This window comes from Schistocerca cancellata, chromosome 11 (assembly GCF_023864275.1).
Source record: "Schistocerca cancellata isolate TAMUIC-IGC-003103 chromosome 11, iqSchCanc2.1, whole genome shotgun sequence".
In the NCBI taxonomy this organism is placed as follows: domain Eukaryota; kingdom Metazoa; phylum Arthropoda; class Insecta; order Orthoptera; family Acrididae; genus Schistocerca; species Schistocerca cancellata.
Window position 1 is genome coordinate 166,312,742 of NC_064636.1, and position 20,002 is coordinate 166,332,743.

The following is a 20,002-nucleotide window of genomic DNA, read 5'->3' on the forward strand; positions in this document are numbered from 1 at the left end:
AGAACCAGACATGAAGAGGAACAAATAGCGTTAAGAGTAAATGATACATTGGTGACAGATGCGTATAGTCTTGCAGAACTTTTTAACAAACATTTCATAACTGTTACTGAAAAGATGGGGTTGTCAGGTTCGGTAGATGCTGCTATGGATTACCTTAGACCAGACATTTCAAGTAACTTCCATAATATGAATTTGACCCTCACTACCCCAACAGAAATAATGTCCATCATAAAATCTTTAAAATCAAAAACATCTAGTGGGTATGATGAAATATCAACAAAGTTAATTAAAGAATGTGATTCTGAGCTAAGTAACATATTAAGCTATCTGTGTAACCAGTCGTTTATCAGTGGAATATTTCCTGAATGGCTGAAATATGCTGAAGTTAAGCCACTGTTTAAGAAGGGAGATAAAGAAATAGCATCAAATTTCCGTCCAATTTCACTGTTGCCAGCATTCTCAAAAATTTTCGAAAAAGTGATGTACAGTCGTCTTTATAACCATCTTATCTCAAATAACATACTGTCAAAGTCACAGTTTGGATTTCTAAAAGGTTCTGATATTGAGAAGGCTATCTACACTTACAGTGAAAATATGCTTAATTCATTAGACAAAAAATTGCAGGCAACTGGTATATTTTGTGATCTGTCAAAGGCATTTGACTGTGTAAATCACAATATCCTTTTAAGTAAACTAGAATATTATAGTGTAACAGGAAATGCTGCAAAATGGTTCAAATCTTATATCTCTGGCAGGAAACAAAGGGTGTTATTAGGAAAGAGACATGTATCAAGCTATCAGGCATCGTCCAACTGGGAACTAATTACACGTGGGTCCCACAAGGTTCCATTTTGGGGCCCTTACTTTGTCTTGTGTATATCAATGACCTTTCATCAGTAACATTACCAGATGCCAAGTTTGTTTTGTTTGCCGATGATACAAACATTGCAATAAATAGCAAATCAAGTGTAGTCTTAGAAAGATCAGCCAATAAAATATTTGTTGACATTAATCACTGGTTCCTAGCCAATTCTTTGTCACTAAGCTTTGAAAAAACACACTACATGCAGTTCAGAACTTGTAAGGGGTGTCCCAAGAGTATATGTGTAACATACGATGACAAGAAGATAGAAGTGGACAGTGTTAAATTCTTGGGATTACAGCTTGATAATAAATTCAACTGGGAGGAGCACACCACGGAACTGCTGAAGCATCTTAACAAATCTCTGTTTGCAATGCGAATTTTGTCAGACATAGGGGATATAAAAATAAAGCTGGCATACTACGCTTACTTTCATTCCATAATGTCATATGGGATTATTTTTTGGGGTAATTTATCAAGCCAAGCTAAAGTTTTCCGGGCACAAAAACGTGCAGTAAGAATTATATGTGGTGTGAACTCAAGAACATCCTGCAGAAGCCTGTTTAGGGAACTAGGGATACTAACTACTGCTTCCCAATATATTTATTCCTTAATGAAATTTGTCATTAAAAATATATCACTTTTTCAAACCAACAGCTCAATTCATGGAATCAATACTAGAAATAAGAATAATCTTCACAAGGATTTAAAGTCATTTAGTCTTGTACAAAAAGGTGTGCATTGTTCAGGAGCACACATTTTCAATAACTTACCAGCAGCCATAAAAAGCTTAACGACCAATGAAATTCAGTTAAAGAGAAGCCTAAAGGGTATATTGGTGGCCAACTCCTTCAACTCCATTGAATTTCTCAGTAGAACCAACTGATATATATATATAAGTAGAATATAACTTCTGCACAATTTCAGTGCAGTAATGTGTTCATTGTAAATAAGTACTTAGTGGCAGTATTACACATTTATTACATTATAAACAAATAAAAAACTTTTTTATTTTAAATTCAGTACATTAGTATTTGTAACATGATTCTTTCATATAGCGTTCATTAAAAAATGATGATCATGCCACTTGGGACCTGTGGAATGGTACATTAGCTTATTTGTTTTAGTTGTAAATATTTGTCATGTATTGTTGTTTTTCTGACATGTTCCACATCCTAGAGGACCACCTCACTACGGATCAATTGGAATGAAAGTAAATCTATTCTAATCTAATAAGAGCGGAAAAACCGATAAAGTCCACCTTGGGGAACGTCAGTTTGGGTTCAGGAGAAATGTGGGCAAACGAGAGCAATACAACTTATCTTACAAGATAGGTTGACGAAAGGCAAACCTATGCTTATAGCATTTGTAGACTTAGAAGATCTTTTGACAGTGTTAGCAGCCAGAATATGCTCTGTGGAATTCTGGAGATAGCAGGGGCATAATACAAGGAGTGAAAGGCTATTTACAACTTGTACGGAAACTAGATGGCAGTTCAAGAATCGAGGGATGTGAAGGGGAAGCAGTGGTTGAAAAGTGAGGGTGACAGGGTTGTAATGTATTGCCGATATTATTAATTCTGTATATTGACAAAGCAGTAAAGGAAACTAAAGAAAAATTAAGAGAAGGAGTTAAAGTTCAATGAGAAGAAATAAAAACTTTGAAATTATGTCAGAAACAGCAAAGGACTTGGAAGAGCACTTGAATGGAATGGACAGTGTCTTGAAAGGTGAGGAGTGTAAGCTGAACATCAACAAAAGCAGAACAAGGATAGTAGAGTGCAGTCGAATTAAATCAGATGATGCTGAGGGAATTAGATTAGGAAATGACACACTTAAAGTAGTACGAGTTTTGCTATTTGAGCAGTAAAAAAACTGACGATGGCTGATGTAGAGAGGAATGGTGTTTTTGCAGAAAAGAAATTTGTTAATGTGGAGTATAGATTTAAGTGTTAGGAAGTCTTTTCTGAAAGTTTTTGTGTGGAGTGTATCCGTGTATGGAAATGAAACATGGATGACGAACAGTTTAGACAAGAAGCGAATTGAGGTTTTTAAAATGTGGTGTCACATAATAATGCTGAAGACTAGATGGGTAGATCGTGTACCTAATTAGGAGGTACTGAATAGGAGATTTGCAGATGACATGGTTGTGATGGCAGAGAGTGCAAGAGATATGGAACAAATGTTAGATGATCTAAACACAAAATTAGAGGAATATGGAATGAAGATCGACAAGAAGAAAACGAAAAGCATGGTAATTGGAGGAAAGGGGAGAAAATGCCGTATGAAAGTAGGGGGAGAGGAAATAGAGCAAATGAACAACTTCAGTTACTTGGGAAGTGTAATAATGGATGGATGATATGTATTGCTCAACAGAAATTAGGAAAAGAATTGCAATGGCAAAAGAAGGTTTCAAGAGGAAACAGAAATTAATTTGTGAACCACTAAACAAAGATCTGAGCAAAAGACTTGACAAATGTTACATCTGGAGCGACGCACTTATATGGTGCGGGGACCTGGACATTGAGGAAAGAAGATGAAAGAAGATTGGAGACACTAGAGATGTGGATATGCAGAAGAATGGAAAAAGTTAAATGGGAAGACGGAGTAAGGAATGAGGAAGTATTAAGAAGAGTTGGAGAAGAAAGAAACGTGCTGAAAGTTATCAGAAAGAGAGAACTGAACTGGATTGGACATTGTTTGAGGAGGGACTGTTTATTGAAGGAATGAATAGAAAGAATGGTGGTGGGAAAAGGGGGAAGAGGAAAAAGAAGATATCAAATGCTGGACAATATAAAAGGAGACAAATATTCAAAAATGAAAAGACTGGATGCGGACAGACAAAAGAAGAAGAGGCTTAACGGATGACAAGACCTGCCATAAGGCAAAATACCGTACTACTACTACTACTACTACTACTACTACTACTACTAGAATAGGACTGGGGAGAAAAGAAATTTGTGGCGCAAGCTGAATAGAAGAAGGGATTAGTTGATAGGACACATTCTGAGACATCAAGGGATAACTGATTTAGTATTGGAGGGGAGTGTCGAGGGGATAAAAATCGTAGGAGATGGAGGGATGAGTACAGTAAGCAGGTTCAGAAGGATGTAGGGTGCAGTAGTTATTCGTAAATGAAGAGACTCTAGCAGGATAGAGTAGGACGGAGAGCTGCGTCGAACCAGTCTTCAGACTGAGGACCACAACAACAACACATTGAAAGTGCAAGGTGCACAGCAATTTTCTGAACATCCTGTACAGAGAAGTATTACAGAGTTGTAGATAAGAGTCTCTGCCCTCTGCAGCACGTTGTAGATTGTTGCCGAATTATTTACTTTTCCTTCTGCAACATTCATTTAGTTGTAAGAGCCCAGAGATTCTTGCCGATACGACTGTCATACCGTCGACTGTCGTCTCCCGTACAGCTCGCGAGTTGACGCGGCTGGACATTTCGCACAAGGTGGACGACTCGAGCGGGTCGATCGGACGGCGCTACGCCCGGACTGACGAGGTGGCCATCCCGTTTGGCGTGACAGTCGACTTCGACACGCTGAAGGAGCCCCACTCGGCTACCCTCCGTGAGCGGGACTCCATGGGACAGGTCCGCGTGCCGGTGAGTACCATCTGCCAGTGGCAGTAGTGGAACAGAGCATGCGTGCACATGTGCGCGCGCCCACACACCGCACAGCACACACACAGAGAGAGAGAGAGAGAGAGAGAGAGAGAGAGAGTCTGACAGGTTAGTTACCCTTGCACGAATCTTTGTGTTGCATCCGGACCTTAGGTTTTCCAGGACCCCACTGATTCTGTCGTGTCACGTGCTCGTAGTCCAGAACTCTCATGTTGTCTGTTGTTGCTGCTGCGCCTGTGTTCCAACTTATTTGTCTGTCTGTTACTTGCTGTAAGTGCAAAGGAGGTATCTGCCTTCATCTCCTATTATCCAAACTGCCTTTATTCCAGGAGTAATAGTGCTACAAGGTAGGCAGAAAAACTACCGCGAAGTTTAGAATGCAGGAGATGAGCTGCTGGCAGAAGTGTAGCTGTGAGAATGGGTCGTGAGATGGGCTCAGACAGTTGACCGGGGTGTATACGCCCCGTTGTAGTGGTTAATAAAAAAGAAAAAGAGAAGAAAAGAAAAGGTTGAAAAAGTGGGAAGAAAAGGGTGAATAAAAAGGGGTTTTTAAAATCGTTAATGACTGTGAAAAAGGTAAAGAATGAATTGCAAATCGGACTTCCTATTACAGAAAAGTTATCGGACTTTGTGATTCGGAAAAGCTAGTGTTGGGGTGGTCCTTGTGGCATTTCTGACAAAAGTCAAACCAATTTCCACTACAAAAATTATTTGAAAAACAACAGAGAATAACAAAATGTGATTAACAGGGAGAAAGGGCGTAGATAAGAGTTCATCCTTTACCATGTTAACATGTCTTCTCTCGTGCGGCGTCCAGGTGTTCAAAAATCTTCTATTGCATTTCTCCGTGAAAAGTAGTAGCTGCTCCAAAATCTTGCAGTCGTCCAGGAATCACTAATTTATACAAATCAAAATCATCTTGATACTGAATGCAATTTATTTTACATTGCTACTTCCATCCTCCGAATTTCATACCAACTTCCACAATACGTCTGCACATTAATAAGTTTTTTCGTCTTAATCCGACCAAGACTAGCTAATAAGTAAGTTAAGCTTCCGCTCTCAAGAGACAAAAGACACATAGAAAACAAATAGAGTTACAATTTTAGTACCTTCATTTTCTTATATATTTTCTCTGCCGTCGAGCGCTCATACCGCTGCGACGGTATAATTTATATCTGAGGGAACAAGTGTAGCACAGCGAAATTCAAAGTCCCGCTACACCGGGACACCAGCAAACTCCAATAAAAACCCGGAAATTTTTTTCATCCGGGCAAAATCTGCGTAAAACCTGGGACTTCCGTACACTTCTGGGAATTTTTCATTGGTTCTGCTTTCAGTTAATTTTTTATTCCTTTGACTGGTAAGAACTGATACTCTAACAAAGAATTTTACTTTAGCCCGCTTTTGCAGAATAATACTGCAGCAATAAAACACAAACGAGAGAATAACACTATAATAAAACTTTCATTGCAAAGAAAATGTGCCATTTATAACAACAAACACAGTGCGTACATACATGTCTGCCGACAGCAAAATGCAGCAAATGCTCTAGGGCAAAGACTGTGCAGCCAGATGAATTATGTTACATGTGAGAGAATGGGTGATGAATTTCTTAAATCATCGAGCATTTGAAACTTGACACTTTGAGGACCAGCCACTTAACAAACGTTGGGCACAGAAGAGCAGCTATTTATGCCATTATTTAAAACTTACCAGCATATGATATGTCTTAAAGGACTAAAAAAGACCAACTTTCATTGTCAATTTTTCATATTTATTTTATGAGGGCGTTTTTTTTTCAACTTCAGATAGGCTATAAATAATAGACAAGTTCATAGAAAGCAATTGTTTTATTACCAAAAGTTTTTTTCATTTATGGTTACTGTACAACATAATCACCGAAAAGATTGAGACATTTATTGTACCTGTGGACAAGCTTTGCGATACCCTCTTCAAAAAAATGTTGCCGCCAATGATTTCAAATGAGCATTGATGTTGATTTGAAGATCTTTGTCGGTTTGAAAGTGCTGCCCTCCTAGCCACATCTTCAGTTCAGGGAAAAGGTGAAAGTCGCTGGGTGCCAGGTCAGAACAGTACGGCAGATGATTGAAAATGTCCCATTGCAATCGTTCGAGGAGCTGTTGGGTTGTGCCGGCAATGTGTGGGTGACATTGTCACAGATCAACACAATTCCTGAAGTCGGCATTCCTCTTCGTTTGTTTTGAATGGCTCTCCATAAATGCCATAAAGTTTCACAGTAAGCAGCTGCATTGGTAGTGGTTCCAGGCTGCATAAACTCTACAAGCAACAACACCTTCTCGGTCCCAAAACACGCTAGCCATAACCTTTCTATTGTTGAATGTTTGTTTGAATTTTTTTTTATTTGTTTGGTGAATTTGGATGCATCCATTGTTGTGATTGTTGTTTTGTTTCTGTTGTGTCTTATTGGATTCAAGTTTCATCTCCAGTAACAATTCATTTCAAAAAGTTCTCTCCTCCATCCTGATCACAGTCGAGGAAAGTCAGAACTGACGCCATTTGGTAACTTTTGTGGGCGGCGGTCAACGTTTTTGGGACCCGAAGAGCACAAAGTTTTTTGTAGCCTAAATGTTCAGTAACAATAGAGTGTGCAAACAGATCTTGAAACTTCCGGAATTTCCATAGACGAAGCAAAACCTACAATTTTCTCTAACCATTCTGTCAACTCGTTCAACAAGGTCGGCTGTAACGACATACTTGCGTCCAAATGTTCAGTGCACGAGAGTGAAATTTATAATTGTGCTTTTAAGAAATATTCAGCTGCTGCAATTTAAACTGCTCTTAGGATCCTGCATAGGTTTACCGTATCTGTATTAATTTAATCCATTAATGTGTTTGTGCTACTAACAGCTATGTTGCTATTGGCTGCCTACATCGTGTGTATTATACTCTAAATATTTGCTGTCATTGGCTGGTGAGGTCATGTGATGTGAGTTATGATTGGGTGACAAAAGTACATTGCAGTCTTTATATCCAGCAAAGATCTTTCCCAAATGCTGCCACGCTCAAATTACAAAGGCTATATTCAGCCAGTATTTGAGTATGAGAGCAGGTAGCAACTTCCACCAAACTTAACAATTTCAAACCTCCGTGAAACCTTTTCCTGCCGACACACCCACTAAATGATGAAAGGAAAAATGTTTATCACTTAGAAGTTCAGCATCAGGCACGATGCATTATTTGATTCACAAGAAATTTTGCACGTGGTATACAGATATACTGCTTTATATACTTGGACCTGGATAAACTGACTAAACCAGAGGTTGTACAGAGTTTCAGGGAGAGCATAAGGGAACAATTGACAGGAATGCGGGAAAGAAATACAGTAGAAGAATAATGGGTAGCTTTGAGAGATGAAGTAAACAAGGCAGCAGAGGATGTAGTAGCTAAAAAAACAAGGGCTAGTAGAAATCCTTGGGTAACAGAAGAAATATTGAATTTAATTGATGAAAGGAGAAAATATAAAAATGCAGTAAATGAAGCAGGCAAAAAGGAATACAAACATCTCAAAAATGAAATAGACAGGAAGTGCTAAATGGCTAAGCAGGGATGGCTAGAGGACAAATGTAGGGTGTAGAGGCTTATCTCACTAGGGGTAAGATAGATACTGCCTACAGGAAAATTAAAGAGACCTTTGGAGATAAGAGAACCACTTGTATGAACTCAGATGGAAACCCAGTTCTAAGCAAAGAAGGGAAAGCAGAAAGGTGGAAGGATTACATAGAGGGTCTATACAAGGACAATATTATGGAAATGGAAGAGGGTGTAGATGAAGATGAAATGGGAGATACGATACTGCGTGAAGAGTTTGACAAAGCACTGAAAGACCTGACTTGAAACTAGGCCCCGGGAGAAGACAACATTCCATTAGAACTACTGATGGGCTTGGGAGAGCCAACCCTGACGAAACTCTGCCATCTGGTGAGCAAGATGTATGAGACAGGCGAAATACCCTCAGACTTCAAGCAGAATATAATAATTCCAATCCCAAAGAAAGCAGGTGTTGACAGATGTGAAAATTACCGAACTATCAGTTTAATAAGTCACAGCTGCTAAATACTAACGCGAATTCTTTACAGACGAATGGAAAACTGGTAGAAGCCGACCTCGGGGAAGATCAGTTTGGATTCCGTAGAAATGTTGGAACGCGTGAGGCAATACTGACCCTATGACTTATCTTGGAAGCTACATTAAGGAAGGGCAAACCTATGTTTCTAGCATTTGTTGATTTAGAGAAAGCTTTTGACACTGTTGACTGGAATACTCTCTTTCAAATTCTAAAGGTGGCAGGGGTAAAATACAGGGAGCGAAAGGCTATTTACAATTTGTACAGAAACCAGATGGCAGTTATAAGAGTCGAGGGGCATGAAAGGGAAGCAGTGGTTGGGAAGGGAATGAGAGAGGGTTGTAGCCTCTCCCTGATATTATTCAATCTGTATATTGAGCAAGCAGTGAAGGAAACAAAGAAAAATTCGGAGTAGTTAAAATCCGTGGAGAAGATATAAAAACTTTGAGGTTTGCCGATGACATTGTAATTCTGTCAGAGACAGCAAAGGACTTGGAAGAGCAGTTGAGCAGAATGGATAGTGTCTTGAAAGTGGGATATAAGATGAACATCAACAAAAGCAAAATGAGGATAATGGAATGTAGTCGAATTAAGTCGGGTGATGCTGAGGGAATTAGATTAGGAAATGAGGCACTTAAAGTAGTAAAGAAGTTTTACTATTTGGAGAGCAAAATAACTGATGATGGTCGAAGTAGAGAGGATATAAAATGTAGACTGGCAATGGCAAGGAAAGCGTTTCTGAAGAAGAGAAATTTGTTAACATAGAGTGTAGCTTTAAGTGTCAGGAAGTCATTTCTGAAAGTATTTGTATGGAGTGTAGCCATGTATGGAAGTGAAACGTGGACAATAAATAGTTTGGACAAGAAGAGAATAGAAGTTTTTGAAATGTGGTGCTACAGAAGAATGCTGAAGATTAGATGGGTAGATCACATAACTAATGAGGAAGTATTGAAAAGGATTGTGGAGAAGAGAAGTTTGTGGCACAACTTGACTAGAAGAAGGGATCGGTTGGTAGGACATGTTCTGAGGCATCAAGGGATCACCAATTTAGCATTGGAGGGCAGCGTGGAGGGTAAAAATCGTAGAGGGAGACCGAGAGATGAATACACTCAGCAGATTCGGAAGGATGTAGGTTGCGGTAGGTACTGGGAGATGAAGAAGCTTGCACAGGATAGAGTAGCATGGAGAGCTGCATCAAACCAGTCTCAGGACTGAAGACCACAACAACAACATACTTGGAAAATGATATCATTCTAAGACACAAAAGTTCAGGATATGTAGTGTCATAAATATTGAGATGAATAACTAGCTTTTGCTTAAAGTGGACTGCAAATTACCCAGACTGTATTCATCAAGTGTTCCATAACGAAAGCACTTAACGACTTCTGACAAACTGTAAACAGAATTTCAAACCTTTTCTAAACTTTTTCTTGCATACGTGTTTAACGTCAAATGTTTAATACATTAATTCATTTATAGTCAGATGTTTGAAGATTCTTTGTCCATGGGTGTTCAACTCTTTGCAGTATTGGGGGGTTTTCTGATGTTTACTAATAAATGATGTGGCACCTAAAAATAATTTCTTCTTCTTCTTCTCCTTGTTTTTTTTTTTGCAACACCACCACAGGAAATAAAAAAAAAAAAGTCTCAAATGGTATGGACTATTTGTTTGACATTAATAATTATTTTATTGGATCATAAATACAAGTACAATTAGTACTGAAAAGGAGAACTTTTAAAATAAGAGGAAAGGAAAATGGGAAAGTTAAGTGTTTTGAATTTTAATTCCAGTTGTTTGATTAAATGAGTTGCTTCACTGACAAATGTTTCTGTAAAATACATGGGATTTGTTATTAGTGTAAGGAAGGATAAACAGAAGACTTTATTTTTTTCTGCATTTGTGTGAGGTGATAAGTTTAACATGTCACATTTTGCATTCTGTGACCTTTCTTGAAGACTGAACAAGTATTCCATTCGTCAGTTTTGTTGAAGGTCTTCTTGACCAGAATTTCATGGACATTACTTCAATAGAAGAGAGTTGGGCAGCTCGCATTTTTGATGTACTGGTGTACAGACCTGCTAGTGCACCCATATCAGAAAAGTGTAGAAATAACACATCTTTCCAGTCATTCGAGAGCTCCTTACTTTTGTACTTGCATTTGCACCTTAACTGCAATAAAATATAGTATAACTATAATAAAATATATAAAATAAAGTTGTCATTATTACGACACTGGCAAGTTTAATTTATAATAACAACATGAAGAAATGTGGTTAACCAAAATATTTTGGAGTTATAAAGACAAATCTTACTGGAATTTTTGCTACTTTATTTATCCCTGCTGGTGTAGTGCGACTAAGCCTTTCCATAAACTCTCAAGTTTTTCCTAGCAGCCACTTTCTTCCTAACAGTATTACATACTGTATTTAGATCCATCTTAACTCTTTCAGACCTGATTTTTTTCTGTCAGAAGGAAAATTTTTCTCTTAGGTGATTTTTTAAAATAATATTAGATGCCAAGATCCATACAAAAATATGCACCCATTTTCAAAACATACTTTATATACTAAAATAACTAATTACAAAATATTCTATTGTGATAAACAGTAAAATGATCATTCAATAATTACCATGCAAAATAATAATTGCAGTATTCAATTATAGAGTGGAATATAGTGAACAAACCACATTTGTGTATTCTGATGGTCATGAGTGCTGCACACTCCTACATTGTCTTGCTGATATTTTCATAGTGATGCCCAACAGGTGGCAGAACTTGAAAATGATGAAAAGGTTGAACATTCACAAATGTGTACCTCAGGATTCCTCTGGGGAAAAAATACTTATGTTGCAGCCAAAATACACTAAAAGTTAATTTACACAATTGTAGCCAGAGGGTCCGAATGGGATAAGCTCATAAATGTATATGTTCGTGGGTGAAGCACAGGGAATGGAATGTGCAGGTCTCTACACTAACAGTCTGTGTAGACGTACTTACATCGGTCTCTGTGCAAAGTACAATACTGTTCCCGTCCGGAACAACAGTCCTTCACCACGGCTTCGATTACCTATTGTCGTGCCCTGAAATGAGGGACGTCCTATCAGAGATCCGTTCTTTCCCTCCTAAAGTGGCGTTCTGTCACCCTCCTGACCTCCACAATATCCTAGTCTGTCCCTACGCCACTCCCAATCCGAACCCTTTGTTGCAAGGCTCGTATCACTTTTTGAGACCCGGGTGCAAGATCGGCGCAACCCACACACCCGGCACTACCTATTCTAGTCCTGTCACGGGTTTATCCTACCCCATCCGAGGCCTTGTCACCTGTGAAAGCAGTCATGTCGTATACCAGCTCTGTTGCAATCGTTGCTCAGTTTTTTTATATCAGTACGACTACCGTCCAGCTGACCTGCTGCCTGCCGGGATGAATGACCACCGCCAAACTGTAGCCACGAGCAAAATAGACCACCCTGTGGCACGACGTGAAGCAAATGTAAAATGCTCAATTTTAATGGCTGATTCACTACCTGAGCCATCTTTATCCTCCCCTCCACCACCAGCTTTTCTGAACTGCACAGACGGGAGTTATCCTTACAAAACATTCTCCGCTCCTGCAATCGTCTCGGCCTCAACCTGTGGTAACGTACTGTCCCCACACCTCTCCACCTGACAGTTTCCACCCCCTCTGTCCTATCACCTCCTCCCCATTCCCATCTCTTCTATTCTTCGTTTGCCATTCTTTGCTGATACACTGTCCCACATTTTTATATATACTAACCCCCCCCTCCGCCCCCGCCTCCCCACCACCTCCTGATGCTGCACCTGTTGGCATTCTACTCCCTGAAAACTCCGCCAGACTTCTGCCTTCTTTCAGTCAGGTTGTGCAATAAGTTTGATTTTTTCCCAATTTGATTGAATACCTTCTCATTAGATATTCAGTATAACAATCTGTTTCAAAACCACCTTATTTGCTTCTTGTCTGAACTGGTTATGTCCACATTTCTCATCTGTACAACTCCAGACTGAGACCCCAGATGAGGCTTGCTAACACGTTAAATTTATATTGCATTTTAACAAATTTATCTTTTTTCGTAAATGCTTTTCCTATTTTTGACTGTGTCTTAGTTCAGCCATTGTCAGTTATTTTATTGCCCGAGTAACAACTACCACCTAAGCTATTACTTTTACTGTCTCCTTTCGTAATCTGCTTCACTCACCATTGCTTCGTTTACTTTGATCATATTCCATTACATTTACTTCATATGCTCTCTGGAAAACACTCTTCATTGCATTCGGCTACCCTTAAAGTCTTTTGCCGTCTGTGGCAGAATTACATTGTCGTCAAACCTCAAAGTTTCTGATTCTTTTCCCCAAATTTAATTCTCTTTGAAAATTTCTCTGTGATTTCCTTCACTGTTTGTTCAATGTTTGGATTGAATAACACTTGGGATAGGCACAAATAACAAATAATTTTGTTTCAGAGTTATTTGTAAACAACTAAAAAGAATTAAATTTCATTTTTCGTACTGTTACGATGTAAAATAGTCGACATAATCTCTGCCGAATTTAAAAGTGTGAGACAAGACAATGCAAATGTCAAATGCTAGTATATCAATAACCAGTGTAACTGCCGTAACGTCGAAGCGAGCGTGCAAACGTGCACGCATTCCATTGTACAAGTGACCGATGTCAGTTTGTGGGTCGGAGTTCCTTACCTGCACTTGCTCGGTTAATGCTGTTTGTGGATGCTTCTGGAATTGTCATTTGATGATGTCCCAGTATGTGCTCGATTGGAGACAGATTGGGTGATCGAGCCGGCCGAGCTAACATTTTGGCACTTCGTAGAGCACGTCGGGCTACGACAGTGATATGTGAATGAACGTTATCCTGTCGGAAAACACCCACTGCAGTGCTTTTGGTGAATGACAGCACAACAGGTGACTCACCAGATAGACACACAAATCTGCAGTCAGAGTGTGTGGGGTAACCACGAGAGTGCCCCTGCTGTAATGTGAAATCGTGCCGCAGACTGTAGAGTGGACCAGTCTGTCCAGCACACAGGCAGGTCGGTTGCAGGCTTTCAACTGGCCTCCTACTAACCAACATATGGCCATCACTAACACAGAGGCAGGACCAGCTTTCATCAGAAAACACAACACACCTCCACCCTGCCCTCCAATCAGCTCTCTCTTGAAACTACTGAATTATCAAATGGCAGCCGTTTGGTGTCAGAAGAATTCACTCTACTGGACATCTTGCTTGGAGCTGTCCTTCAGGTAACTGATATACAGGGTGGTCTATTGATAGTGACTGGGCCAAATATCTCACGAAATAAGCATCAAACGGAAAAACTACAAAGAACGAAACTCGTCTAGCTTGAAGGGGGAAACCAGATGGCGTTATGGTTGGCCCGCTAGATGGCGCCGCCATAGGTCAAACGGATATCAACTGCCTTTTTAAAAACCCCTATTTTTTATTACATATTGGTGTAGTACGTAAAGAAATATGAGTGTTTTAGTTCGACCACTTTTTTCGCTTTGTGACAGATGGCGCTGTAATAGTCACAAATGTGTAAGTACGTGGTATCACGTAACCTTCCACCACTGTGGAAGGTATTTCCTTCGTGATTCATTACCCGTGTTAAAATGGACCGTTTACCAATTGCGGAAAAGCTCGATATCGTGTTGACGTATGGCTACTGTGATCAAAATGCCCAACGGGCGTGTGCTATGTATGCTGCTCGGTATCCTGGACGACATCATCCAAGTGTCCAAACCGTTCACCGGATAGTTACGTTATTTAAGGAAACGGGAAGTGTTCAGCCACATGTGAAACGTCAACCACAACCATCAACAAATGATGATGCCCAAGTAGGTGCTTTAGCTGCTGTTGCCGCTAATACGCACATCAGTAGGAGAGAAATTGTGCGGCAATCGGGAATGTCAAAAGCGTCAGTGTTGAGAATGCTTCATCAACATTGACTGCACCCGTACCATATTTCTATGCACCAGGAATTGCATGGCGACGACTTTGAACATCAAGTACAGTTCAGCCACTAGGCACAAGAGAAATTATGGGACGATGACAGATGCTTTGCATGCGTTGTATTTAGCCACAAAGCGTTATTCACCAACAGAGGTAACGTAAACCGGCATAATACGCACTATTGGGCAACGGTAAAATCCACCCTGGCTGCGGCAAGTGGAACATCAGCAGCCTTGGCGGGTTAATGTATGGTGCGGCATTATGGGAGGAAGGATAATTGGCCCACATTGTATCGATGGCAATCTAAATGGTGCAATACATGCTGATTTCCTGCGTAATGTTCTACCGATGTTACAACAAGATGTTTCACTGCATGACAGAATGGCGATGTACTTCCAACATGACAGATGTTTAGCACATAGCTCACGTGCAGTTGAAGCGGTACTGAATAGCATATTTCATGACAGGTGGATTGGTTGTCGAAGCACCATACCGTGGCCTGCACGTTCACCAGATCTGACATCCCCGGATTTCTTTCTGTGAGGAAAGTTGAAGGATATTTGCTATCGTGGTCCACCATCAACGCCTGACAATATGAGTCAGCGCATGGTCAATGCATGTGCAAACATTACGGGAGGCGAACTACTCGCTGTCGAGAGGAATGTCGTTACACGTATTGCCAAATGCATTGAGGTTGACGGACATCATTTTGAGCATTTATTGCATTAATGTGGTATTTAGAGGTAATCACACTGCAACAGCGTGCGTTCTCAGAAAAGCTAAGTTCACAAAGGTACATGTATCACATTGGAACAACCGAAATAAAATGTTCAAACATACATACATTCTGTATTTTAATTTATAAAACCTACCTGTTACCAACTGTTCGTCTAAAATTGTGAGCCATGTGTTTATGACTATTACAGCGCCATCTATCACAAAGCGAAAAAAGTGGTCCAACTAAAACACACATATTTCTTTAAGTACCACACGAATATGTAATAAAAAATTGGGGTTCCTACTTTAAAAAAAAAGCTGTTGATATCAGTTTGACCTATGGCAGCACCATCTAGTGGGCCAACCATAACACCATCTGGTTTCCCCCTTCAAGCTAGCCAAGTTTCATTCTTTGTAGTTTTTTCGTTTGAAGCTTATTTCGTGAGATATTTGGCCTGGTCACCATCAGTGGACCACCCTGTATTACAGTTTTATTTGTGACTGTGGTGTCAACTGTTGCTCAGATTGCTGCTGCAGATGCAGTACGATGTGACAGAGTCGTAAGCCGAACACGGTGGCCTTCTTTCTCGGAAATGCCACGTGGCCGTCTGAAGCCCGGTCGTCTTGGTGATCCTACATTCTTGCGACCACCACTGCCGGCAATTGTATGAGGTGACTATATTCCTGCCAAGTTTTCCTGCAGTATCGCAGAAGGAACGTCCGGATTCTCGTAGCCCTATTCTGTGACCTGGTTTGTACTTTGTGAGGTTTTAATAGTGGTGCCTTTGTCACCTTAAAGGGATTCTTGTCTGACATCGACTCACTACACCCAATCTTAATGGTAGGTGACACTCGCAACCGTTACAGTTTGTATTTAAAGCAATCCCAATTTACATCTCTATAGTGGTGCTACTAGCACTGCTTTTATGCGACTGGTGCAAAATTTGAATAGACGTAATCTTTCACGTGTAGAAACACATCTGTTATCATGTGTTTTGTTTTCTATTCCACTCGGGAGAGCTGCTTAACGTGTGAACATTTCTTTTCTTCGATCTATTATCAATAAAACAACAAAAATTAAGAGTTTATTATTAAGAATAAATGAGCAGCAGCTGCGGGCATTCTGATGTGCATCTTACAGTATTTGATCACCATGGCAAGTAAGCCTCAGTGGATGAACTTCAGTCGGCTGCTGCACCCTGCGAGAGTTCGGTCGGTATGCGTGTTACAAATGAACCTCACGTACGCCTCTTAGCAGTCATCAAACTCTCGACTAGATGAAATCTTCTTAAATCTCGATTCAGCACTGACATGTACTAAATTAGTATTTTATCAACTTGGAATTACAGCCGAACTTTATTACATGTTACTATACATCAGATAAGAGCTTATCATTAGTGTATGTAATGCACAGTTAAAATGGCCATTTTCACTGGTGCAGAACATGCTCACTGTTTCTCTCTGTTTCATGAAATGATCTCTGCAACCACTGTATAGCATAAATTTTGCACCCCAAAGTTAATGTGTTTTGTGCCCTTAACAAATTCAAAGTTTATGTCCCTTTCTTCTTCGTGGTAAAATTGTTAGTGGTATTGTGTATTTGGATATGCTCGAAAAGCTTTTAATTCGACAGATTGTTGAAGGTGAGTGAGATTGGACAGTTTACTATAAGAAAGTCAGTGAACCACCTCATTTCCTTGAGGTTTCCTCAATAATCGATTCCTAGGTCGACGGATTGGCTGCGAAGGGCCAGTCGCGTGACCACCTCACTCCCCAGACTTGACACCACTGGGTTTCTTTCTCTGGGGTTTCACTGGAGACTGTCTGGATGTTCCTCCCCTACCAAACAACTTAGCCGACCTGAAAAATAAAATGTACACTGCCATTGTACAAGTTACACTCAATTTGCTGCAATGAGTGCGGAATATTCCGCTGTACTCCTATAACTGAATATTGCTTACAGAATCGGCATATATGTCATTATGTAGCATAAAAACTTAAGTTTCACATAAAAGTGTCAAGTGCCATTTTGGTTTGATGTGACTACCATCTATGATGTGGCAGACAAACCACCGGTAATTACTTTCTCGCCCTGTAGTGTGTCCACAACAGAACGTGCTCTGCAATAAACCTTCGTACAATATTGTTCCAGCTGCAATCAATAAATTTGTGTCATTTCCAGTGGGAACCCGAGATACACATTTGTGACCTGAGATACACATTTGTGAATGCGTCACTGTTGGGCATCAATATGTAAGTATCAGCAAGACAATGTAGGAGAACCAAAAAATGGATGAAGTGGAAATGCTCATGAAAAATTAACACTGTGATCAATTTAAACACCAAAGAAAGGAAAATATAAAGATAATTTGTAGAATAAGAGAGATTTTGAAAAACAGAAACTTGCAGGTTGAGTGTTGGGAAAAATTATTGAATATGGAAGGATTGCGAGGTAGGAGAGTGAAAAAGAACTGGCCTGAAGTGGACTGGAGACAGGAAGAAAAAACATAGGGTGTATATGAAAGAGTACTGGAAGAAAAGAAGAGAACAGTGGTTAAGGAACTGATACTGGCATGAACCCCATGAATCATGGACCTTGCCGTTGGTGGCGAGGCTTGCGTGCCCCAGCGACACAGATAGCCGTACCGTAGGTGCAACCACAACGGAGGGGTATCTGTTGAGAGGCCAGACAAACGTGTGGTTCCTGAAGAGGGTTAGCAGCCTTTTCAGTAGTTTCAGGGGCAACCGTCTGGATGATTGACTGATCTGGCCTTGTAACACTAACCAAAACCACCTTGCTGTGCTGGTACTGCGAAAGGCTGAAAGCAAGGGGAAACTACAGCCGTAATTTTTCCCGAGGGCATGCAGCTTTACTGTATGGTTAAATGTTGATGGCGTCCTCTTGGGTAAAATATTCCTGAGGTAAAATAGTCCCCCATTCGGATCTCCGGGCGGGGACTACTCAGGAGGACGTCGTTATCAGGAGAAAGAAAACTGGCGTTCTACGGATCAGAGCATGGAATGTCAGATTCCTTAATCGATCAGGTAGGTTAGAAAATTTAAAAAGGGAAATGGATAGGTTAAAGTTAGATATAGTCTGAATTAGTGAAGTTCGGTGGCAGGAGGAACAAGACTTCTGGTCAGGTGAATACAGGGTTATAAATACAAAATCAAATATGGGTAATGCAGGACTAGGTTTAATAATGAATAAAACAATAGGAATGCGGGTAAGCTACAACAAACAGCACAGCGAACGCATTGTTGTGGCCAAGATACACGAAAACCACAGTAGTACAAGTTTATATGCCAACTAGCTCCGGATATTATGAAAAGATTGATGAAATGTATGATGAGATAAAAGAAATTATTCAGATAGTGAAGGGAGATGAAAATTTAGTAGTCTTGGGTGACTGGAATACGATAGTAGGAAAAGGAAGAGAAGGGAACGTAGTAGGTGATTATGGAATGGGGGTATGAAATGAAAGAGGAAGCCGCCTGGTAGAATTCTGCACAGAGCATAACTTAATCATAACCAACACTTGGTTCAAGAATCATAAAAGAAGGTTGTATACGTGGAAGAAGTCTGGAGATACTGGAAGGTCTCAGATAAATTATATAATAGTAAGACAGAGATTTAGGAACCAGGTTTTAAATTGTAAGACGTTTCCAGGGGCATATGTGGACCCTGACCACAATCTATTTGTTATGAACTGTAGATTAAAACTGAAGAAACTGAAAAAAGGTGGGAATTTAAGGAGATGGGACCTGGATTAAGTGACAGAACCAGAGGTTGTAGAGAGTTTCAGGGAGAGCATTAGGGAACGATTGACAGGAAGGGGGGAAAGAGATACAGTAGAAGAAGAATGGGTAGCTTTGAGGGATGAAATAGTGAAAGCAGCAGAGGATCAAGTAGGTAAAAAGACAAGGGCTAGTAGATATCCTTGGGTAACAGAAGAAATATTGAATTTAATTGATGAAAGGAGAAAATATAAAAATGAGGTAAATGAAGCAGGTGAAAATGAATACAAACGTCTCAAAAATGAGATCGACAGGAAGTGCAAAATGGCTAAGCAGGGATGGCTAGAGGACAAACGTAAGGATGTAGAGGCATATTTCACTAGGGGTAAGATAGATACTGCCTACAGGAAAATTATAGAGACCTTTGGAGAAAAGAGAACCACTTGTATAAATATCAAGAGCTTAGATGAAAACCCAGTTCTGAGCAAAGAAGGGACATCAGAAATGTGGAAGGAGTATATAGAGGGTCTATACAAGGGCGATGAACTTGAGGACAATATTATGGAAACGGAAGATATTGTAAATGACGATGAAATGGGAGATATGATTCTGCATAAAGAATCAGACAAAGCACTGAAAGACCTACTCTCAGGTGTCTCTAGATCTCTTCCACATATATAGCCTTGTTTCATGATTCTTAAAGCAAGTTTTAGTGGTGATTACATTATGCTATGTGCAAAATTCTACCAGATGGCCTCCTCTTTCATTCCTTCCCCAAGTCCTTAGTCAACTGCTATTTTTTTCTTCTGTTCCTTTTCCTACTGTCAAACTCCAGTCCCCCCCATCACAATTAAATTTTTTACTCCCTTAACTATCTGAATAATTTGTTTTGCTCGTCGTACATTGCTTCAATCTCTTCATCTGCGGAGCTAGTTGGCATATAAATTTCTACACTGTGATTGA

General features: G+C 40.0%; 1 protein-coding gene across 1 annotated transcript in view; it reads left to right on the forward strand.

The window, feature by feature from the left end:
* The window catches only part of LOC126108915 (glycine--tRNA ligase), a 171,028-nt gene that overhangs the window by 147,658 nt on the left and 3,368 nt on the right, over positions 1-20,002 (forward strand). The window contains exon 12 of the mRNA XM_049914277.1: positions 4,287-4,474. Coding sequence (XP_049770234.1) covers positions 4,287-4,474 — 188 coding nt within the window. The remainder of the gene's footprint in view (positions 1-4,286; positions 4,475-20,002) is intronic.